At 39.2% G+C, this 24,644-nt stretch overlaps 1 protein-coding gene and 1 pseudogene across 1 annotated transcript in view; both read left to right on the top strand.

Moving 5' to 3' along the window:
• LOC105878806 (phospholipid-transporting ATPase IB-like) overlaps nt 1-24,644 on the top strand; it is a 128,778-nt gene that overhangs the window by 71,019 nt on the left and 33,115 nt on the right. The window contains exons 24-29 of the mRNA XM_076009393.1: nt 3,839-4,011; nt 5,123-5,306; nt 7,007-7,117; nt 12,801-12,875; nt 19,342-19,464; nt 23,069-23,147. Of these exons, the coding sequence (XP_075865508.1) occupies nt 3,839-4,011; nt 5,123-5,306; nt 7,007-7,117; nt 12,801-12,875; nt 19,342-19,464; nt 23,069-23,147 (745 nt within the window). The remainder of the gene's footprint in view (nt 1-3,838; nt 4,012-5,122; nt 5,307-7,006; nt 7,118-12,800; nt 12,876-19,341; nt 19,465-23,068; nt 23,148-24,644) is intronic.
• LOC105878799 (la-related protein 4 pseudogene) lies at nt 13,717-15,741 on the top strand (annotated as a pseudogene).

Genomic DNA, 24,644 nt, shown 5'->3' with positions numbered 1-24,644 from the left:
CTTTGTAAGTGTGGTAAAATTCGGGTGTGAAACCATCTGTACCGGGACTTTTCTTTTTAGGGAGATTTTTAATTGCTGTTTCTATTTCAGCTGTTGAGATTGGTCTGTTCAGGGAATCTATTTCTTCCTGGTTGAGCCTAGGGAGGCTGTGTGTTTCTAGAAATTTGTCCATTTCCTCCACATTTTCCAGTTTGTGTGCATAAAGATTTTTGTAGTACTCATAAATTATATCTTGTATTTCTTTGGGGTCAGTTGTGATATCTCCTTTTTTGTTCCTAATGGAGCTTATTAGAGATTTCTCTTTTCTGCTTTTCGTTAGCTTAGCCAGTGGCATGTCAATTTTGTTTATTTTTTCAAAGAACCAACTTTTTGTTTTATTAATCTCCTGAATAGCTTCCCTGTTTTCAATTTCATTTAGTTCTGATTTGATCTTGTTGATTTCACTTCTTCTGCTGGGTTTGGGGTTGGTCTGTTCTTCTTTTTCCAGCTCTTTGAGTTGTTTCATTAGATTGTCTATTTGTGATCTTTTTGACTTTTGGTTATAGGCATTTATGGAGATAAACTTTCCTCTCAGAACTACTTTAGCTGTGTCCCAGAGGATTGGATAACTTGTCTCTCTATTGTCATTTTCTTCATAGAATTTTTTTTATTTCCATCTTGATTTCTTCATTTATGAAGTAATCATTTAGTAGGAGGTTGTTTATTTCCACGTTTTTGTGTAGAAATGTGAGTTTCTGTTACGGTTGATTTCTACTTTTATTCCACTGTGATCTGAGAAGATACATGGTATGATTTCTATTTTTTTAAATTTTTTGAGGTTTACTTTGTGTCCTAGGATATGGTCAATCTTAGAGAATGTCCCGTGAGCTGATGAGAAAAACGTATATTCAGTGGATTTTGGGTAGAATGCTCTGTAAATGTCAGTCAGATCCAATTGTTCTAGAGTTTTGTTTAAGTCCATTATTTCTTTATTAATTTTCTATTTGGAGGATCTGTCTTGTGCCGTCAGTGGGGTGTTGAAATCTCCGGTGATTATGGAGTTGCTAGTAATCCATTTGCTTAGCTCCAGTAAGGTTTGCTTTATGAATCTGGGTGCACCTAAGTTGGGTGCATATATATTTAAAATTGTTGTCTCTTCTTGTTGAAGTGTGCCCTTCGCCATTATATAATGACCTTCTTTGTCTTTCACTACTTTTGTTGGTTTAAAAACTAAATCGTCTGAAATTAGAACTGCCACGCCAGCCTTCTTTTGGCTTCCATTTGCCTGGAATACTGATCTCTACCCTTTTATTTTTAGTCTATATGCATCCTTGGAGGTTAGATGTGTTTCCTGAAGACAGCATATACTTGGCCTATATTTTCTTATCCATTCAGCCAGCCTATGTCTCTTGAGTGGAGAGTTTAAGCCATTCACATTTATTGAGAGAACTGATAGGTAAGGTAGATTATTGTTCATTCTGTTGGGTTGGATGTTGTTGCTTTGATTTCTCTCTTGAGTCATTGTATTATCTGGCCTTTAATCTTTGGGTTTTGGTTGTTTTTATATCGTGAGTTTTTATTATGGTGTTCCATGTGTAACACTGTTTTGAGTACTTCTTGTAGGGCTGGTCTCGTCTTGGTGAATTCTCTGAGACTTTGCTTGTCTGAGAATGTCTTTATTTCTCCTTCATATACGAAGCTTAGTTTTGCAGGGAATAATATTCTAGGCTGGGCATTGTTTTGTTTCAGTAGAGTGAGAATGGGGCCCCAGTCTCTCCTTGCTTGTGAAGTCTCATTAGAGAAGTCTGGTGTTATTCAAATTGGCTTTCCCTTGTATGTCACTTGCTTCTTTTGTCTTACAGCTCTTAGAAGGGCCTCTTTAGTTGATATTTTGGTCAGTCTGATGACTGCATGTCGTGACGTCTTCCTGTTTGCATTGAATCTCCCAGGGGTCCTCTGAGCTTCTTGAACTTGTATATCGAGATTTTGAGCAAGGCCTGGGAGATTTTCCTCTATTATATCTTCAAACAGCTTGTCCAACCCTTGAGTGTTGTCTTCTTCCCCTTCTGGTAACCCTATGACCCTCACATTAGGTTTCTACACATAATCCCACATCTCTTGTAGGCTTTGGTCTTTTCTCTTGTTTCTCTGCTCTATTTCTGTGACTGTTTTATTTAGTTGGAGGGTGTTATCTTCAATCTCTGAGATTCTTTCTTCTGTTTGATCTATCCTGTTCTTGAGACTTTCCACTGTATTTCTTAATTCCCTGAATTGATTTTTCATTTCCAGGAGTTTGTTTAAACTTTTCTTCATTGTGTCTATTTCTTTAGTGAACTTTTGTTCCAGGTCCTGGAGGCTTTTTGTGGTTTCTTTGTGTTGGCTATTGAGTTGTTGTTGCAGGTCGGTGAGTGTTCTTATGATCCACATATGAAATTCCTCTTCTGTCATTTTGGTTGCCTGATTTTGGTTGGTGTCTGTTTCTAGGGGGCTGGTGCTCCTCTTTGGGGGTGTTTTCCGTTTGGTTCTTCATATTTCCTGAGTTCCTTCGGTGATTTCTTCCCATGTCGATCAGTTGTTGTTTCTTTTCTTTAGGTTTTTGTTTGAGTATACATACGCCTTGTTTAGTTTCTGAGCTGGTAGGTGGTGTCTGTGGGTGAGATTCGACCACTCCCTGTATAATGAGTCAGTAGGTGCTGTGAGAAGGGTGTGCAGGATGCCCTCCCTGTCAGTAGGTGGCGCTTGCTTGGAGGAACAGGCTGCGCTGTTGTTTTTGTGTCCTGTTATCAGCTCTTGTTCCTGTAGTGATGCCGGTGGGAAGGTTCCCCCGCACAGGAACACCACCAGGGTTGGGCGCACGGCCTCCTCCTGGGAGGAGGGTTGCTCTCTAGGACGCTGATCCGCCCCTGGAGGCACACACACCTCAGTATGCTGTTCACGTGTAACCCTTCTGTGCCCCGGGCAATGCTAGACCTCGGTGCACGGGATCTGGTCTGCAGGTCCGACCTCTGGGTCCCAGAGTTCAAACTGTATCCCCACCAGGGAGAGGAGTCCTGTTCCCAATTCACCCACAGGGAGCCCACACTGGGTCTGTGTCTCTCAGCCTCAGGGTCTGCACTGTTCTCTTGGGATCACCGTGCCAGCAGCACCTGGGATGGCTGGCCGGTAGGGCGCTCACAGTCTGAGTTCCCCTGAGTCAGCTGTAGGGTCCCAAACCGGAAGGTCCCATTCCCTGGAGGTGCCTCCGGCTGGTGGCTGTGTTGTCTTTCTGGGCAGCCACCAGTAGGGTCGGCGGAGGGGCAGAGGAGGCAATATGGCGCCTGCCAGGCAGCTCAGGTCTGTGCACACGGAGGTGCACGAGGGGGTTGGGAGCTTGGTGCCGCGTCTGCTACTGGCTTACCACTCACTGGCGGTGGCTGTCTCTGGGCTGGTGTCCACAGGTCTCTCCACCCGCTGGGGAGCCCACCAGCAGTCCCAGATGCAGGGGAGGGGAAATGGCCGATCCACGTACTTCCCGCTGGTCTCTGGGCTGCTCTGGGGGTCTCAGCTTCCAGTTCTCCTCCGCAACCTCCTCCCGTGGAGTCTCCCGGGGTCTCTATTATTTGACTTTTTGAATCTAGTCATGCTAGTGGGTATAAAGTGGTATATCTTCCTGTGGTTTTGATTTGCATTTCCCTGGGGGCTAATAACGTCAAGCATCTCTTCATGTTATCGGTTGCCTGTTTACTTTTTAGTCTCATTTCTGTGAAATTTTTGAAGGGAAGAGAGGTAAACACATAGCTCAGTCTACCATCTTGATTCACACATCTTTTCATTTATATTTAAAATGAGAATATAAAGTGATATCTCCTCTCTGTTTTAGGTAGTACAACAAATGATTAATCAGAACTGTGAAGATCTTGGAAGCTTGTTGGGTACTGAAAATGACATAGCGCTAATCATTGATGGTGAAACATTGAAGCATGCCCTCCACCCTGAAACTAAGAAAATGTTCCTAAATTTGGCCCTCTCGTGTAGAGCTGTATTGTGTTGTAGGTAAGAATATATTCACTGTTCTTTTCTTCCTCTGCTATACTTAATACTGTTTTATGTAAAGAAAATATAGACATGGAAATATAAGTTTTGAAGGAGCAAAGTTCCTTTTTGGGATAATATATGCCCAAACTGAAATGAATAGGTCTTTCTTTAATTCTAAGTGTCAGGTTTAAGATTTACTAGAAAACAATTTATAATTTTTCAATGGTAAGTTGATCTCTATATATCTGTTGTTAGTTTTGGGGAATACAATGTCAGGTTAATACTTCAGGTTAATACTGACTTACTGCTGGCAAAACATAACAATCATGCACAAGTATCTTGAATGGACGCTAATGAAAAAACATACTAACTTTTGAAAGGTGACGTTAAATCCATGATTAAAGGATAGCTCTATTTCCTGTCTGCATCACCGCCTGAGCTCTGCCCCACCTCCCCCGACCCACGACACGCGCACCCCACCTCTACCCCCAGCCCGTGGAAAAACTGCCTTCCATGAAGGCGGTCCCCGGTGCCAGAAAGGCTGGGGACCACTGTGTTGAGTCGCAGTTAGCTTTGGTTAGTTCGTTTGTTGCCAGGGCATAATCTGGACTCTCCTGACCGACACCTTCATTTTTATTTTTTTACCAATAGCATCTCCTTGCATTACTCCAGTTCCCCTGAGTGTAGTTTGATGGTGGAAGGCCGCTCTGCGCGCCACACCGAGACTGCCACGCGGTTCCGGGAACCGTGTTCCCGCGCTCCTTCCTCGCGCGCAGGCAGGCGGTGTGCGCGACAGCCCGGCGGCCTCACCTGCGGCCTCACCTGGTCCTGCGTATTCCCTTGAGATGCTGAGGAGGCTGCTGTGTGGTTCTTTTCTGGGGTTTTTTTTTTTAGGGGGGTGGGGGTCGGGGGGAGGGTTGTTTTGTTCCGTTTTTGCCGTGAGTGGGTGGGGAGCCCTTTCCTAACCAGCTTAACTAAAGGATCGGGACCTTCACCGGTGCGCGCCCTTTGAACGTGCCCGCGCATGCACGACCGCCCACCGCGCTGCAGAGACTTCCAGGGCGGCGCGAAAAAGTGAAACGGACCCACGCAAAGCGCCGACGGGGGCCGTTTCCGCCTTGCCCTTTAGGCTGTCTCCGCTCCAGAAGGCCGAGCTGGTGGACGTGGTGAAGAAGCGGGTGAAGGCCACCACGCTCGCCATCGGGGACGGCGCCAACGACGTGGGCATGATCCAGACGGCCCACGTGGGCGTGGGCATCAGCGGCAACGAGGGCATGCAGGCCACCAACAACTCGGACTACGCCATCGCGCAGGTGGGCGGCGCGCGCCAGCCGGGCCCGCGAGCAGCCGGAGGCCTTCCGTGTGGCCGGCGGGTGGCTCAGCCTGCGGTCCCAGCTCTCTGGGGGCCGAGGCGGGAGGATCGCCCGAGGTCAGGAGTTCGAGACCAGCCTGAGCAACAGGGAGACCCCCGTCTCTACTATAAACAGAAAGAAATTAATTGGACAACTAAAAATATATAGAAAAAAACAATTAGCTGGGCATGGTGGTGCATGCCTGTCATCCCAGCTACTCGGGAGGCTGAGGCAGGAGGATCGCTTGAGCCCAGGAGTTTGAGGTTGCTGCGACCTGGGCTGATGCCACGGCACTCACTCTAGCCTGGGCAGCAAGAGTGAGACTCTGTCTCAAAACAGAAAAACAAAAACAAAAACAAAAAAAGACCTTCAGTCCACCCTGAGGTCCCCCCCACCTCTGTAGACTGCTTTCTGTGTGAAGCTACTGCCACATTTGGGGTTCCCTTCAGTTTCGTACTGACACACTTCGGAGCAGTAGGGGTTGCCTCTGACCAGCTGTAGAGTTGTGCAAACTGATGCCACCAAGAATCTATAGCCCTGCTAGTATATTCTCTAAATCTTTTTTCCTCCCACCCACTTTTTTTTTTTTTTTAAAGGAGACGCTGCCTCTTGGTAGGCTTTTTTTTTTTTTTTTTTTAAACAGACTTTATTATTTAAAGCAGTTTTAGGTTCACAGCAAAGTGTGGCAGGAGGTACAGAGACTTCCCCTGTACCCGCTACCCCAGCCACATAGGCATGAGGGTGAGAAGGCTGAGTAGCACTACAGAGGTTGCCCATTAGCTCCCTTTTAAATTTTTGTTTCTTTTTCTTTTAATTAATTAATTTATTTATTTATTTTATTTTTTTTTATTTCGGCATATTATGGGGGTACAGATTTTAAGGTTTCAATAAATGCCCATTTCCCCCCCTCCCCCCACAAGTCTGAGTCTCCATCATGACCATCCCCCAGATGGTGCACATCTCACTCACTATGTATGTATATACCCGCCCCCCTCCCCACTCCCACCTGCCCAATACCCTATTACTGTTGTACCTATGTGTCCACTTAGGTGCTACTCAGTTAATACCAGTTTGCTGGAGAATATATCAGGCTGATCTCCCATAAGACTTTGTTACTACGCCTGATCTCAGAATTTTTTTATTTTTGTATTTTTTGAGACAAGGTCTCACTCTCACGCAGGCTAGAGTGCAGTGGCACAATCATAGCTCACTGTAATCTCGAACTCCTGGGCTCAAGTGACCCTCTTGCTTCAGCCTCCACAGTAGCGCTGGGATTATAGGCACCCTCCACCGTGGCCCAGCGTGATGTTCTTTTCATTAAATAATTTTGACCCCTTCTCATTATTAAGATCCCAAATATGTATCAGATTTAATTAAAAGCCATGCATGTGACATGCACTTGCTGGGCAAAAAAGTGATATTTAATGGGTTTTTTGTTTTTTTTTTTTAAAAACAATAAGAGAAGTTAATTTCCTTTATAGTGAACAGCCATGTCAGGTTGTCAATGGAATTGGTTTTATTCTGCTCACCTTTGGGGTGCTGTATTCTCTACAGAGGGAGCTGCTGGGTTGTGAAATACTGGGAAAATGACAGTCTGTGGATTTTATCACTAAATAGGAGGTTCATTTGAATTTGAATTGACTGCTGTTTCTGTTTTTCAGTTTAGCTACCTGGAAAAGCTTCTGTTGGTTCATGGAACTTGGAATTATTTTCGAGTGACCAAATGCATATTGTATTGTTTCTACAAGAATGTCATACTCTATGTTGTTGAGGTAAGAAAGGAGATACCACTTCTTCCATTGAGGAGTTAGGTCTTTTTTTTCCTTGACATCAGGCTTGGTAGTTTAAATTTTTTTTTAAAAAAATATTTATCTCAATTAGCGCTGTAAATGTAATCCTGCTTTAAGCTTTTTTTCACAAAAGTGACCAAGTAAACAACATATATTAAGTTGTATCAGTCCACTTGTGGTGCAATAAGGGAATACCTGAGGCAGGGAAGTTTAAAAGAGAAGAGGTTTATCTGGCTGTACAGGAAGCATGGCACCAGCATCTGCACTGGTGAGGGCTTCAGGCTGCACCCACGTGTGGCGGACGGCAGAGCGGAGCCAGCACCTGCGGAGATCACATGGGCAGAGAGAAAGCGCACGCACGAGACAAGAGGGGGACTCTTTTGAACAGCCAGCTCTCATGGAAGCTAATAGAGCAAAAAGAATCCGCTTGTTACAGCGAGGATGGCACCAAACCCCGTATGAGGGGTCCACCTCTATGACCCAAACACCTTCTATCAGGCTTCACCTCCAACACTGGGGATCTGATTTCAACAGAAGGTTTAGGAGGACAAAAATTCAAATTATAGCATAAGCAAAACATCGTATGACTTTATGATGACTTACTGACATATTTTGTGCTTTAAAAACAATATCCCCTTTAGAACCTGATTGTATTCCTGCCAGCTCCAGATTCTCCCTGTGATTAAGCACAGAAGGGTTCTCTGGGCTCTTTTAGCTATGCTTCTATTGAAATGGAAAGTCTTTGTCATGAGGCGATTGTTGTTTTCCGAGTTCTATGCCTTCCACTAAGGGGTAGGAAAGGGCCTGGCTTTTCCAGTGGTACAACATACAGAGCATTCCTGGAATGCAAGCATGGGTCAAAATCTAAAAAAAAGAAAAAAAAAAATCAACCAGTCCACATTAACAGAGTGAAGGATAAAACACACATGATTATCTCAATTGATGAGGAAAAAAAAAATTGACAAAATTCAACACCCTTGCATGATCAAAACACTCAACAAACTAGCCATATATGAAAATCTCATAGCTGACATTATACTCAGTGATGAAAGACTAAAAGCCGTTCTTCTCAGATCAAGACCAAGTCAAGGATTCCCACTCTTACCACTTTTAGTCAACATAGTAATGGAAGTTCTAGCCAGAATAGTTAGGCAAGAAAGAAAAGATATCCAAATTATAAAGCAAGAAATAAAATTATCTCTGTTCACATATATGCTCTTACATGTAGAAAATGTGAAATATTCCACAAAAATTGTTAGAACTAATAAATGTACTCAGCAAAGTTGCAGGATGCAAAATCAACACACAAAATCAGTTGTGTTTCTATACACTCATAATGAATAATTATAAAAGGAAATTTTTCAAAACCCCATTTACAATAGTCACAAAAAATATTTAATAAAATGCTTAGGAATAAACTTAATCAAGGAAATAAAATACTTATACACTGAAAACTCCCAAATATTGCTAAAATAAATTAAAGAAGACACAAATAAAGGGAAATACATATTGTGTTCATGGATTGGAAGGCTTAATATTATTAAAATGTTAATACTACCCAAAGTGATCTGCAGATTCAATACAATCCCCATGAAAACCCCAATGGTGTTTTTTGAAGAACAGGAAAAATCCATTCTAAATTTTTTATGTAATCTCAAGGGACTCCCAAATATCCAAACAATCTTGAGAAGGAAGAATGAAGTTGGAAAACTCACACTTCTGCTTTCAAAAATTAGTACAAAGCTCCAGTAATTCAAAGAGTGTGTTACTGGCATGAAGACAGACACATAGATCAATAGAATAGAATTAAGAGCTCAGAAATGAACCCTAGTGTATATGGTCAAATGATCTTTGATGAGAGTGCCAAGACCTCTCAATGGGGAAAGGATGACCTATTCAACAAATAGTGTTGGAAAAATTGGATTTTCATACGTAAAAGAATGGATTTGGACCCTTACCTTATACTATATACATTAACTCAAAGTGGATTAAAGACCTAAATGTAAAACTGAAAACTATAAAACCTCCAAAGGAAAACATAGTGAGAAATCTTCACGATTGGGTTGGCTATGATTTCTTGGATATGATGCAAAACACAGGCAACCAAAGCAAAGACAAAGGAGATTACATCACACCTAAAAACTGCGGTGCATCAAAGGGCATAATCAGTAGAGTGAAAAGGCAGTCTATGGGATAGGATAAAATATTCACCAATCATGTAGTTAATCAGGAGCTAATATCCAGAACATAAAAAGAACCCTTACAACTCAACAACTACAAACCTAATTTAAAAATGAGCAAAGGACCTGAATAGATGTTTCTCCAAAGATAATATGCAAATAGCCAACAAGCATATAAAGTTTTATGTTCAATTATTACTAAAATTACAGAAATGCAAATCAAAACCACAGTGAGATGCTATCTCACACACATTAGTATGGCTACTACCAAAAAAAATTGAAAAACAAACAGAAAATAACAAGTGTAACAAGTGTTGGTGAGGTTGTGGAGAAATTGGAATCCTAGCGCACTGTTGGTGGGAATGTAAAATGTTGCAATCACTATGGAAAAGAGTGCAGCAGTTCCTTAAAAAAATTTAAAATAGAATTACCATATGATCTAGCAATCTCACTTCTGGTCATATATTCAAAAAAATTGACAGTAGGATTTCAAAGAGATAATTGCACACCCAGGTTTATAGCAACATTACTCACAATAGCCAATAGGTAGGAGCAACCCAAACGTCCATCAATGTTTGAATGGATAAACAAAATGTGATATATATACACAATGGAATATTATTAAGTTTTATAGGAACTATGAATTTTATGCTTTTATGTGTTTGTATAATGGCAAGTATTGACCTCTTGTTTTCATGTTTAGAACTCCCTTGAGCATTTACTATAGGGCCAATCTAGTGGTGAAGTATTCCTTTAGCAATTGCCTGTCTGGGAATGACTTTATTTCTCCTTAATTTATGAAGTTTAAGTTAGCAGGATACAGAATTTATGGATGACAGTTCTTTCTTTTAAGAAGATTGAAAAACAGACTTTAATATCTCCTGGTTTATAAGGTTTCTGCTGAGAAATCTGCTGTTAGTCTAATTTCCTGTATAGATAATTTAACATTTTTCTCTTGCTAATTTTAGGATATTTTTCCTTTATGTTGACTTTAGATAGTCTGATGATTATATGTCTTATGAAGTTTGCCTTGCATTGTATCTCCCTGGTGTTCTGTGAGTCTCTTGTACCTGCATGTCTAAATCTCTAGCATGAGTAAGGAAATTTTCCTCAATTATTTCCCTAAATATGTTTTCCAAATTTTTTATTTTTTCTTCCTCCTCAGGAATACATGTAACTTGTAGATTTGGTCATTTTATGTAATCTAACACCCCTTTATATTATAACCCTCCACAAACTAGGCGTAGAAGGAACATATCTCAGAATTATAAAATCCATAGGTGACAAATCCACAGCCAATATCATACCGAATGGGGTAAAGTTGAAAGCATTCCCCTTAAGAACTGGAACAAGACAAGGATATCCACTGTCACCACTTTTATTCAACATAGTGCTAGAAGTCCTGGCCAGAGCAATCAGACAAGAGAAGAATATAAAGAGTATCCAAACTGGGAAAGAAGAGATAAAAGTATTGCTCTTCAATAATGATATGTTCTTTTTTTTTTTATTATTTCGGCATATTATGGGGGTACAGATTTTAAGGTTTCAATAAATGCCCATTTCCCCCTCTCCCCCCAAAACTCTGAGTCTCCATCATGACCATCCCCTAGATGGTGCACATCTCACTCATTATGTATGTATATACCCGCCCCCCTCCCCCCTCCCACCTGCCCAATACCCTATTACTGTAGTACCTATGTGTCCACTTAGGTGCTACTCAGGATTCTACCAAGAGTCTTCTGGAATTAATAAATAAATTCAGTAAAGTCTCAGGATACAAATCAATGTAGTAACACATAAATCAGTAGCAATTCTATATACTAAAAACAGTCAAGCTGACAGTCAATAAAATAAAAGACTCAATACCATTCACAATATCTACAAAGAAAACAAAATACATAGGAATATACTTAACTAAGGAGGTGAAAGATCTCTATGAGGAGAACTATGAAACTAGGAAGAAAGACCACAATGAGATGTCACCTGACCCCAGTTATTAATAGAATGGCATTTGTCAAAAAGTCCAAAAACCACAGATGCTGGTATGGATGCAGAGAGAAAGGAATTCCCATACACTGTTGATGGGACTGCAAATTAGTACAACCTCTATGGAAAACAACATGGAGATTCCTCAGAGAACTAAAAGTAGACCTACCATTCAATATAGTAATCCCCCTATTGGGTATTTACCCAAAGGAAAAGAAGACTTTTCATTAAAAAAGACACCTACATTCGAATGTTTATCACAGCATAATTCACAATTGCAAAGATGTGGCATCAACCCCAGTGCCCATCAATTCATGAGTAGATTAATAAAATGTAGTAGGTATACACCATGTAGTACTACTCAGACATAAAAAGGATGAATTAATACCATTTGCAACAATTCGGATGGAACTGGAGTTCATTCTCCTAAGTGTGATGTCTCAAGAATGGAAAAATAAGCAGTGCATGTACTATTAAATTGGAACTAACCGATGAGCGCACATGTGTATGTATGGAAGTAAAACTCAGTGTAAATCAACCAGGGGGGAAGGGAGGAAGGGATGTGCCAAAACCTACCTAATCGGTATTATGATCACTATTTTGGTGATGGGCCCCCCCTTTAGCCAGAACTCAAGCATGACAAAAGCGATCCATGTAACCTAAAACATTTGTACCCTTTTAATATTTTGAAATAATATGAATAAAGACTACCTCTTATAGTTAAAAAGAAGGAATTGAGGTTCCTATCTTCATGACCCCAAACTATGAAATGTGACCAAAGAGAATCTTTTTCTAATTTACCATATTAATTATACGAAGAGTCTTATGATTAATGACACACTTTGGTAAATCGTCCCTAACATGTGAGTTTAAGGGTACAGGCCACGAGTCATGTGGATCTGGGCTCCAATCCCATCTCTGCTGCTGGTTATCTGTGTGACCCGAGTGGCTGATTTAATCACTCTGAGCTTTGGTTTTCACAGTTCTTAAAATGAGATCATAACAATATGTAGTTTATAATATTTCTTAGGAGGATTAAACATGAAAATGTGTTTGAAGTAACATCATAGTGCCTGGTATACATGTGCCCCATCTGTGCTGGCCATTACTATTACGCTGGCCTTTGTACTATGGAGAGGGAATTTGGGGTAACTGTGCCTGTGGAAGACATTCAGTTTGTTACTTGTTATAAAGACAGACAGACATTTGTTACTTGATTTGGGAGATTATTTTGCAAATGACATTTTCAGGAAATTCATATGTTAGTATAAAGATGTATGCCATTAGTTACCAAAGGACATCGATATTTTTTAATATCAGTGATATGTGGTATTTGTAACTCATACTTTATGAAGGAACAATTTTATGGCCTCCTCAGTAATTATTCTCTAGCAGCTCAGCCAACTGAAAGTGTCCCTTTTCTGTATCACTTATTTTTAATGTGTGGATGTATAATAAAACATTGATAGACTGTTTCATTTGGCTTCCTTGTCTTTCAGCTTTGGTTTACCTTTGTTAATGGATTTTCTGGGCAGATTATATTTGAACGTTGGTGCATCGGCTTGTACAATCTGGTAAGCATTTTTTATCTCTGTCTCACAGCATGCAGACTTTAGTGACATTCTTCACTCTTTGTGTCTCAGAAGTGTTTCTAAGTCAATCATTTGTACACCTAGCAGGCAGCACAAATATAGGTGCTCCTCAAATTTTGATGGCGTTACATTCCAATAAACCCATCACAAATGAAAATGCACGTAATATGCATAACCCATGAGTCATCAGAGCTTAGCCTAGCCTACCTTAAATGTACTCAGAACACATTATTAGCCTACAGTTGCGCAAAATCATCTAACACAAAGCGTATTTTATAATAAAGTGTTGAATATCTCCTGCAATTTATTGGATACTGTATTGAAAGTGAAAAACAGAATGCTTGCATGGGATCACTTGAGGACAGGTGTTGGAGACCAGCCTGGGCAACACAGCAAGACCCCATCTCTAAAAACAAACTTAAAAATTAGCCAGGCATAGTGGCATGGGCCTGTATTTCAAGCTACTCCAGAGGCTGAGGCAGAAGGGTCATTTGAACCCAGGAGTTTGAGGCTGCAGTGAGCTATGATCAGGCCATTTGCACTCCAGCCTGGGTGACAGAGAAAGACCCTGTTTCTGAAAAAATTTTAAAATTTAGAAAGAATAAAAAGCAGACTTCTCGGTAAAAACCATGCAGGCCAGAAGACAATGGAATTAACATTCTGAAAGAAAAAAGAAATTCTAATGTGGCCATGGTTTCATGCCGAGAGCTGTCAGTTCCATGAGTTACGGGGGTGGCATCATGCTTTTTCTTGCCATGCTATGGCATTAGAATTTAAACCAGTTCCTTTAGATATTACCTGTGCATTTCACCTTCCTGCCTCCATGGCCCCACGTGCTGCTTTACAGCTGGGTAATACAGAGCTGTCAGAAGACATGTATAAGGAGTATGAAGTAGTGTATTCCTCATCTTGTGAAACCACAAGAAATACTACAGGCATTGAAGAATCAACTGATGGAATGGTTTTAGAACCCGAAGATCTGAGTCGCCAAATATACGATGTTTCTGGAGAAAGCAATTCGGCAATGTCCACAGAAGACCTAAGAGAATGTCTGAAGAGACAATTAGAATTTTGTTTCTCATGAGAAAATTTGTCAGAGGATATTACTTGATATCTCAGATGGATAGCGATCGGTTCATCCCTGTTTGGACAGTTGCCAACGTGGAAGAAATAAAGAAGCTGACTACAGACCCTGGTCTAATTCTTGAAGTGTTGAGATCTTCTCCCAGGGTACGAGTTGATGAGGAGGATGAGAAAGTGAGCCCATGTCATAAGTACTGTATTGTGATTCTTAGAGAGATTCCTGAAACAATGCCAATAGAGAAAGTGAAAGCTTTGTTCAAAAATGAAAACTGCCCCAAAGCGATAAGCTGTGAGTCTGCACACAATAGCAACTGGTGCACCACTTTCTAGTCAGACAGATGCACAGCAGGCTTTTAAATACTTGAGAAGTTAAAACATTTCAGAGCAAGCCAATCATGGCAAGGGTAAAAGCCATCAATACATTTTTTTGCTAAGGAATGGTTATCGACTAATAGATTCTAGTATGCATAGCCAGCCCATTCACACTCAAGCACAGTATGCCCCACCAGTCTTTATGCAGCCCGTATATAATCCTCATCAACAGTACTCGGTCTATAGTACTGTGCCTCAGCCTTGGTCTCCAAATCCTGCACCTTACTTGGAAACACCACTGGCTCCCCTTTCCCAGTGGTAGTTTTATAAATGGCTTTAATTCACCAGGATCTTATAAAACACATACTGCTGCCATGAATATGGGTCAAGTATTCCAAAAGAATCATGCAAAGCCTCATTTTAGGTCATCCAGTGGCTGAGAACACTCAACAGGGGGCTCTGTGTTGTTTGGGGGATGGACAGTTTTGCAGATCGGATTCAAGGAACTTGCAGCTGAGCAGCGTAACCCTGCAGTGGCAGGGCACCAGGAGCCAACTCACCTGGCAAAGGAGACTCCCACTTTGCAGATGGATCGCAATGGGGATTATGGCAGGGGCAGGAGAACTCTTTCCAGAGGTTGAAGACAATGAGAAGACGACAGGGTCCCAAGACCCCATCCTTCACCTACGTTTGACTTACCGGCCTTAAATTTTCTTCCTTTACTTGGAAGGTCATCAGGGGTGCCGCCGGGTGAACTTGTTTTGGAGGATAGCATGTCTGATGTTGTTAAAGATGTCTACAAGGTAAAGGATGATAAAGACTTGAGGGCAGTGGCCCAGTGCCTGCAGAGGGCCAGCAGGCAGACTGCACGTCTGCCCGGCAGCTCATCGCGAGCACCGGCCCTCCACGTGCAGCTGAGCTTCCTGCGTTAAGAGCAACTCAGTAAGAAACGGATCGTAGAGGGTTAATTTAATAGAGGATCCCGCTGCTCAGAAGGATGTTCTCAACCAGGTAACTATACCAGTTTCTTCCTCAGCTGCTGCAAAGCCACAAGGGGCAAATACTGCTTCACCACATAATGGTAACACAGATGCCGCTGTAGCCGTGGCCCTACAGGAACCCCGCAAGCTAGGTCACGCTCAAGTGTGCCTGAAGCCCCCTAAAAGAGCCATCTTCAGTTCTTGTGCAGCCCCTGTGGGAACTTTGCTCCAGTGCAGTGCCTCCCACCAAAAATGCAGAGAACGGAGCTCCTGAGAAGTCTGTTGAGAAACGACATGAGACGCCAGAAGCAAGCGCGAGTAAGGGTTGTTCTGGCTTCCGAGGCAGTACCATCCCAGGGAGCAGCTGGGAAACCCGGGAACAGAGACGCCAGTGTAGCCATAGGACTACGCCTCAGGGAGTGACGCGATGTCATGGCAAAGAGGAGTACGTGCCACCAAAGTGCAATAAATAACTATTCACAAGCTTTTCTCTCTTCCCATTGAACTTGAGCTGTGGCTACACTGAACAGTTTTGGAGGGGAGCGGGTCCAGGAAGGAAACAGGAAGAAGTACACCCCTAAATCATTATGGATTTTGGAGTTGTGAGCAGTAGGATCCCAAAATTTATCTCTAATGTGATTTTTAAGTGCTGGAGCGTTCCAATCAGTGTACGTACGTGTATGTGTGTGTATGGATATGTGTGTACGTGTATATCAAAAAAGCGTAATTTTTCTATTTTTGTTTTTTATTTAATTTGCAGAGATTTTTCTCCCTGGAATCAATTTTGAGGGTTCAGATTTAGCTTGGAGAAAAAAAATTAACATACATCCTTCATCATAGGAGATGAGGGAGTGAGAGAAAATATTTTTTGAACAAGCATTTCTGTAAAATTAGAAATTTACATTTTTTTAAATCTATTCAAAGTTTGACCTGGAGAATGCCACCCCTGACTATATGGCCTGTGTTGCAAAGCGGTTTTGGGGCTGGGGTGCCTGGCGTGGGTGCGAGTGTGCAGGAGAGCCACTGAAGCCAGATCTGTTGTAAGTGATGGGACAACTGGATGTAATACTTGAGTGGTGTTTTTTTTACTAGTTTGAAACTTAATCTGTCTTTTTTAACCTTGTTAATATTTCATTCAAGAAGTTGTTACACTCTGATTGCACTTGGAGATGTGACTACCGATCAGTTTGGTACTCAATTAAAGAATAGAGATCATTTAAAAAATTGAAAAATTTTATCGTAGACCCGAGTACATAGGCCAAACGGACTTCAGAGGTTTAAACTACCCTGTGATTCCCCACCATCCCCCAACGTGGGAAACAAAAGTTCTTCGTTATTTCATGTTACTCTCTGTTTTGTGACTGCCCAAACCCAAAAGCAAAATAACTACCTACTGAGTTGTATGTTTGTAACCAACTGCTTTGACCAGTGTAGTCAAATCGTACAAGGGCTCTAGATTTCAGATTTCAACATTGAAGTATTTACTCTTCTGTTCACATATTTAGAATTTTAGGTCCCACAATGGTAGGGCAAACTGACCCTACAGTAATTTATTTGTGTCAGTGTTAAAGATGAAACATTGAATCTGACTCTTAAAGTGTTAAATAGTGTAGAAGTAAAAAGACACTTTTTAAAAGGCTTAATTTGGGGGAACTTTTTTCCATTTAGAATACATTGATCACCTTCCCTCCCCTTCTCCAAAAAAAAAAAAAAAATGGAGTTTGGAATTCACTGAAACAGAACCAGTAAGTCATGAGATTTGTAAGTTAAGATGAGAAAAATGGTTGAAGGAAATTATTGGTAATGCATAATTTCTCAGTGAATAAAGTTGTAGCTCTCACATATTAAATAGGCAAGCTTACGTGCTGGTATTGAGGAAATGGCTAAAATATTAAAACCCATGTTGCATTAATCTGTTTTAAGTCATACCATGTTCGGAGTTCTATGTAAGATGGGTTTTATTTTTCTTTTTATGGATAGTTTGTATAATAAGAACTGCCCCTTCTGTCAGTGAATTAATATGTACAAATTGAAACTATAAATTGCGAACACTGGAAAGCACCATCGTGGCATACAGTAAACATCTTAGTAATATGCTAAAATGAATGTAAATGGAGGTTAAAACTACCTTGCTGTGAAACTCATCTTCCAACTCTAAGTGAAGCTTTGGAGATTAGTGGGTAACTGTTAAGAGCTTTGAAAACACCGCACATTTCTTCTCTACAAGCCAGAATTATTATTATTTTTTTACTATTACCTCATATTATGGGGGTACATATATTGTTAGGGTTACATATCTTGCCCCTGCCCCCCCTCCCCCACCCCACTATGCCAGAGCTTCTAGCATGTCCAGCGTCCAGGTGGTGCGCACCACACCCACCGTGTAAGCGTGTAAGTACATACCCTTCCCCTCTATGCCCCTTCCACCTCCCCACCTCCTGATAACAGATTTACTTTTTTTTAGACATTTTGGTTACAGTGTATATCTTTGCCTCTCCCTAAAAAGGGATTGAGGTAATCCCTTCCGCCCCCACAATGCTCACCACATCCTTAAGATGTGGGTCTCCCCCCTAACTTATTTTCAGTTTGGCAATTGCTTTTCATTTGTTGGATTTTATAACATGGCATAACATATTTACTCAGTTTGAAACTATTCATTTCTAGGCCGGGCGCGGTGGCTCACGCCTGTAATCCTAGCACTCTGGGAGGCCGAGGCGGGCGGATTACTAGAGGTCAGGAGTTCGAAACCAGCCTGAGCAAGAGGGAGACCCCATCTCTACTATAAATAGAAAGAAATTAATTGGCCAACTAATATATGTAGAAAAAATTAGCCGGGCACAGTGGCGCATGCCTGTAGTCCCAGATACTCGGAAGGCTGAGGCAGTAGGATCGCTTGAGCCCAGGAGTTTGAGGTTGCTGTGAGCTAGGCTGATGCCATGGCACTCACTCTAGCCTGAGCAACAAAGCGAGACTCTATCTCAAAAAAAAAAAAAAAAAAAAAAAGAAAAAGAAAAAAAAAGAAACTATTCATTTCTACACACTAGTTTTTAAATCACCTACTGGATAAGACATACAATAAAACTACCTGTGCTAAACAAAAAAAAAAAAAAAAAAAAAAAAGAGAGAGAGAGAAAAAGAAAAGAAAGAAAGAAAGAAAAGAAATTCTATAACCAGCAAAAATGTCTTTACATAACTAAAGTGAAATAAAAACCTATTCAAACCAAGAAGATGGAGAATTCATCACTGGAAGACCTGTAATACTTGAAATGTTAAATGCAGTTCTTTAAGCATTTCAAGTATTTCAAGCAATTATTTCCCATAATATTATGGTGACTGTTACAAGGTTCCCTCTTTGACAAGTTCCAGAGTTCTTTAAAGGATTATATCTTTTTCATTTAACTTGGTTCCTGGCATAGTGGTTGTTCAATAAATCTTTAAAGAATAAATGAGTTGGAAACCTCTATTTTGTTTGTGATGATAACAATGAAGATACAGAGTTCTTATAAATTGGCTTTCATTTAGTCTAACACTCAATTAACAATAGTATTTATTGAGTGACTTCTCTGAGCCAAGACCTCACAGGTGAACAAGCTCTAAAGCAACTGGTTCTTATGAGGGAGCAAAGATGTCGTTATTGCTAGATTTATTGGACAACATCATGCCTATTATTTAAATAGCTAGACACTCTATTTGGTTTATGCTCATAAACACAAGAAAATAAAATTTATCCATTTTATATTTATAAAAAATGTGCATAGTTATAAGCTATTGAATCAAAGTTTTTTGATCAGAAAAATTATGTCATGATTTGACTGATTAAATGTGTTTGAATCTGTGTGACTCAATAATGGTTCCTGTGTAAGTAATTTTTATTTTAAAGAGTTTTAAGGACATAGCACAAGATGAAAGAATACTATAGTTGAGAGTTCTGTGTGTCTTTCACCCAGCTTCCCCCATAATGCCATTCTGATAACCATCTTATCCAAGCGAGGATATTCACATTGGTGCAGTATCACTAACTCAGGTATAGACTGAAAGCTCTTTTTAAAAATAGATTCTTGTTTTCCCTGTAGATTTTCACTTCATTACCGGCCTTAACGCTGGGAATGTTCGAGCAGTGTTGCAGTCAGAGGAGCCTGATCAGGTTTCCACAGCTCTACACCGTATCTCAGACGGGGGAGATTTTCAACACAAAGGTAAGCTGAAAGTTTATTGCAGGTCTCTAACTTGATCCAGCGGTGCCTTTGGTCTCATCCCATCCCAACGCTTTAGGAAAAATAATTTTTAAAACACAGAGAATACTGCCTTGTGCCATCTTCATGCTACTACGTATACGTAGCATAGCCAGGGAATTGAGGTTCAAGTAAGAGAAGTAACAGTATTACGAAATGAAAAAAAAATGTATTGTGACAAAGAAGCAAGGTGCCACGTGTGGCCTCACAGATTGGCACTAAACCGCTTCGGGAGGCATGTTGCGGAGGTCTACTTTTAGATGAGACACTGCTGCACGGGATTCTCCTGGAATGACTGCTTCCCGAGGCCACAGGCGTTGGCATTCAGTGGGGGACTTCAAGGACTGTCACAGGCCGCGAGAGCAATGACATGCACTCTGTCGAATTTGAATAAGCCTCACTGTGCCTCTCGGTCATTTGTGAAGCTTTTTAAAAATTATAGACACCTGCAAGAAACATGAAAAGCCTTTTAAATGTATTGAGACTTGTTTTATGGTTCAAAGTATAGTCTATCTTCTGACTCTTTCATCTTCAGTGGAAAAAAAAACGTATTAGGTCAAATTTGAAGATAGTTTTGTTCAAAATGTCCATGCTTCTTACTAATTTTCTGTCCAGTTGTTCTGTCAGTTATTGAAAAGTGTTGAAATCTCCAACCGTGATTGTGGATTTAGCTGTTCCCCTCTGACGTTCTACCAGTTTTGCTTCGTGTACTGTTGAAGCTCTGTTATTAGGTGTATAAGTATTTAGGGTTGTTGTATTTTCTTGGCTTATCTCTTTATCATTGTGAAATGATTTTTGTTATTTCTTATAGTAGTATTTGCTCTTAAAATTTATTTTGATAATAATGTTATCACTCCATCTTTTTCTCAGTGTCTGAATGGTATATCTTTCCCCATTCTTTTACTTTTAACCTATTTATGTCTTCATATTTGGAAGTGTTTCTCATAGGCAGCTTGTAGTCTTTGTTATCTGATCTGACAGTATATGCTTTTGAATTAGATATTTAAGGCATTTGAGCTTCCTTACCATTGATATGGTAAGGTTTAAACTTAACCACCTTGACATTTCTGTTTGTCCTACCTATAATTTTTCCCGCTTTTTCTACCTTTTTGAATTAATTATTTTTTATAAATTCCAATTTATCTTCTTTGTTGACTTATTACCTATAACCCTTTGTTCTCTTATTTTAGAAATTGCTTTAAGGTTTATAGTATATGTCTTTAAGTTATTATAATTTACCTGCAAATGATATACTACTTCACATATACTGTAAGACACTTAATATAATATGATTCCGTTGTTCTTTTCCTAACCTTTGAGCTAGTGCTGTCATACATGTTAATTTTACATATTTTATAAACCCCATGCTATATTGTTCATATTTTGTTTAAATAACTATCCTTAATGATTTAAATAGTAAGAGAAACTCCTATCTTTTCCCATATATTTATCATTTTCAGTGATATTCTGTCCTTTGTGCAGATTCACATTATTATCTGTTATCATTTTCTTTCTGTCTGAAAGACTTCCTTTAACATTTCTTATAGTGCAAATGTGCTGGCGATGAAGTCTTTCAGCTTTTGCATGTATGAGAAAGTTTTTATTTCACCTTCATTTTGAAGAGTTATTTTTTCTTGGTATGAAATTCTAGGCTGTTAGTTTATTTCTTTGAGTACTTTCCATTGTCTTCTTATTTGCATTGTTTTGATGTGAAATTGTTGTCATCCTCATCTTTATGTCTCTTTAAGTAATATGTCTTTTTGCCCTGTGATTGCTTTTAACATTTTCTTCTTTATTGCTGCATGTGAGCATATCATTCTGATGTGTCTTGTTTCTTCATGTTTATGCTTTTTGAATCTGTGGGTTTATATTAGTGGAATCAGCAAACTGTGACCTACAGGCCAAATCCAGTCCTTGGCCTGTTTTTATAAAGAAAGTTGCATTGGAACATAGCCATGCTTATTTATTACAATAATCTATGTCTCTTTTAGTGCCACAATAGCAAAATTGAATGGTTGCAACAGAGATTATGAGGCCCTGGAAGCCTAAAATACTTACTGCCTGGGTTACAGTACATGTCAAATTTGAAAAACTGTCAGATGTTATTTCTTCAAATTTGTTTTTCTGGCTCATCTTCTCTTCTCCTGTGCTTCCAATTACACATAGGTCACTTGACATAGTACAAAACCTTTTTGAAGCTGCATTTTTGTTTTAGAAGTTTTTCTTTCTTTCAGTATGTCATTTGGGGTATATATATTTTTTATCATTTTGTCTTCAAATTTACTTCTGCACTGTCTATCTGCTATTAATTTTCTCTTCTGCAGTGTTGCATCTTCCATTAATCCCATTCAGTATATTTATTATCTCACACGTTGTAGTTTTTGATCCCTAGAATTTCTATTTGAACATTTTTTATATCTCGCATGTTCCTGCTTAAATTTGAGCACACAGAATACAGCTATGATAATTTTTTCTCCATTCTTGTCTGTAAATTCTAACATCTCTGTTGGTTCTGAGTTGGAGTTGATTGATTTATTTACTTCTTTATTTTGGGTAGTATTTTCCTGCTCCTTTATTTTTCTGATAATTCTGGACTGGATGCCTGATATATGAATTTTACCTAGGCAAGTACTGGATATTTTTTTTATTCCTGTAAATGTTCCTAAATTTTCCTCTGGGACACAAGCAAAGTAGTTGGAAACAGTTTGATCTTTTTCAGTGTGAGTTTTAAGATTTGTTAGATAGGACAGGAACAGTGGTAAGTCCAGGGATAATTATTTTCCACTATTGAGGTGAGAACTTCTATGTACTGTCTGAACCCAATGTTCCATGAGCCATGAGGGTGTCTAATCTGACATTAATTTTGTTTTTTAACTGGTTTCTTATCTTCTTTCCTAAAAATTGCCTTATTCCAGGAAATTCTGGGTCACAGGCCAGATATGTTTTTCCCACATTCTTTTCTGGTTCTTTGTTTATAAATCTCCCTGGCAAGCATGAAAATAACTTGATATATTTAAAATTGAAAGAGCATTGCCTTTTGTTTTCATTGTTCTATCGTCTAACTAATGTGTACCCTTGTTTGACTGTAGCTAGAGATTTTATATTATTGAGATTTCATTTAAGGAAATTGTATATTATTTGTTAAAAATTATTTTGACCAGGGTCAGGGTATAAATGTAGAGGATCAGAATATGCCATATAAAGTATGATATGAAATTACATTTAAAATACTATAATTTAATAATTAAAAATATTTTTGTCCTTTTCAAAAATTATTTCTGGTTCTGTTTCACTGGATAATTTAAGACTGCATAATTTATATTACAAATATGTTATATTTTAGTTCTATACATTTATATTTAAGAAATTTATTTTTAGAATAATATTCTATAGTTTCACAGTCATTTCTTATAAAAGTAGAATTTTAAAAATAGATTTTTTTCAATCTCTAGGAAAACATTTTAGCTTTGTAACTGTGTTATACTCAGCAAATATACTTCACAGTATCACATATTTTTAGATTTAGATCAAAATACCATCTTGACTTTCTCACTTTGTTTTCTTTTAGGTGTTTTGGATTCAATGTCTAAATGCTTTGGTCCACTCCTTCATTATCTTTTGGCTCCCCAAAAAAATGCTGGAGAAAGGTAATAGCTTTCTTGTTTCAAATATTCAGCAAGGAGTATGTTATTCTCACTACAGTTAATGTTTTGTGTGTGTGTGTGTGTGTGTGTGTCTTTCCATAAAAAGAGCTCGAGGACACAAAAATAAAATTTAGAAAAAAATAAAATATTCACATAAATCTTAGGCATTCCTCTGGCTAACTTGTTCAGATTGCAGTCTGAACAAGTAAGAGCTGACCTTTAGAACCCATCCTCTTTGCCTCTAACATGTCTAAATTGAGAACTAGTGCTTTTATTGTTAATCTCTAATATTTGAGTCAAGAATTCTGATGAAAAACACATTTCCAAAGAATTGTAGATAACCATTATAAACATGTTCAAAGAACTAAAAAAAAATAATGCTTGAAGGTGTGAAGGTATGAAGACGATGACTTATTAGATAGAGATTATTAATAAGTAGATAGAAATTCCAATAAAGAGCCAAATGAAAATTCTGGGGTTTAAAAGTACAATAACCAAAATAGAAAATTTGTTAGATGGGCTCACCAATAGATTTGAACTAGAAGAAGAAAGAATTACTGAAATTTAAGTTAGATTAATAGAGGGTATGCAGTCTAAAGAACAGAGAAAAAAATAGGATGAAGAAAAATGAACTGAGCCTCATTGAGAAACCTTTAAACACACCCATGTAAGCACAATGGGAGTTACCAGTACAAGAGGAGAAAATAATGGAGCAGAAAAAATATTCAAGGAAATAATAGCTGAAAAATTCCCAAACTAGCTGAAAAACATTACACATCCAGGAACATCAATGAACTCCAAGTAAGATATGTGCAGAGAGATCCACAATCACACATTGTAGTAAAAATGTTGAAAGCAGCAAAATAAAAATGACTCATCATGTACAAGGGAGCTCCAATAAGAGTATCAGCTGACTTCTTTTCAGAGAAAATGGAAGCTGGAAGTCAGTGAGATGACAAATTTAAAGTTCTGAGATTTAAAAAAAAAATGTCAACCAAAAATTGGTTGTTAGGCCCAGCAAAACGATCCTTTAAAAGTGAAGGCAAAATAAGGCCGGGCACAGTGGTGCATGCCTGTAATCTCAGCTACCTGGGAGGCTGAGGTGAGAGGATCACACAAGACCTGGAGTTCGAGACCAGCCTGGGGAACATAGCAAGACCTCACTTCTATTTAAGAAAAAAGTGAAGACAAAATAAATAAATTCCAAAATAAACAAAATGTGACAGAATTTGTTGTTGGAAAACTCACTTTTCAAATAATACTGAAGATAAAGGACATCTATGAAAACCCATAGTTAACATCATGCTTATGGTGAAAGACTGAAGGTTTCACTCTCAAAATCAGGAACAAGATAAAAAATGCTATTTCTACCATTTCTATTTACCATTGTGCTGGAGGTTCTAGTTATTACAATTAGGCAAGAAAATGGAATTTTCCAGGTTAGAAAGGAAGAAGTAAAATGATAACTCTATTTGCATGTGACATAATTTTTATATATAA

This window comes from Microcebus murinus, chromosome 13, assembly GCF_040939455.1.
Source record: "Microcebus murinus isolate Inina chromosome 13, M.murinus_Inina_mat1.0, whole genome shotgun sequence".
Taxonomy (NCBI): domain Eukaryota; kingdom Metazoa; phylum Chordata; class Mammalia; order Primates; family Cheirogaleidae; genus Microcebus; species Microcebus murinus.
The sequence above is the reverse complement of the archived record's forward strand: the minus strand, read 5'-3'. Positions and strand labels throughout refer to the sequence as shown.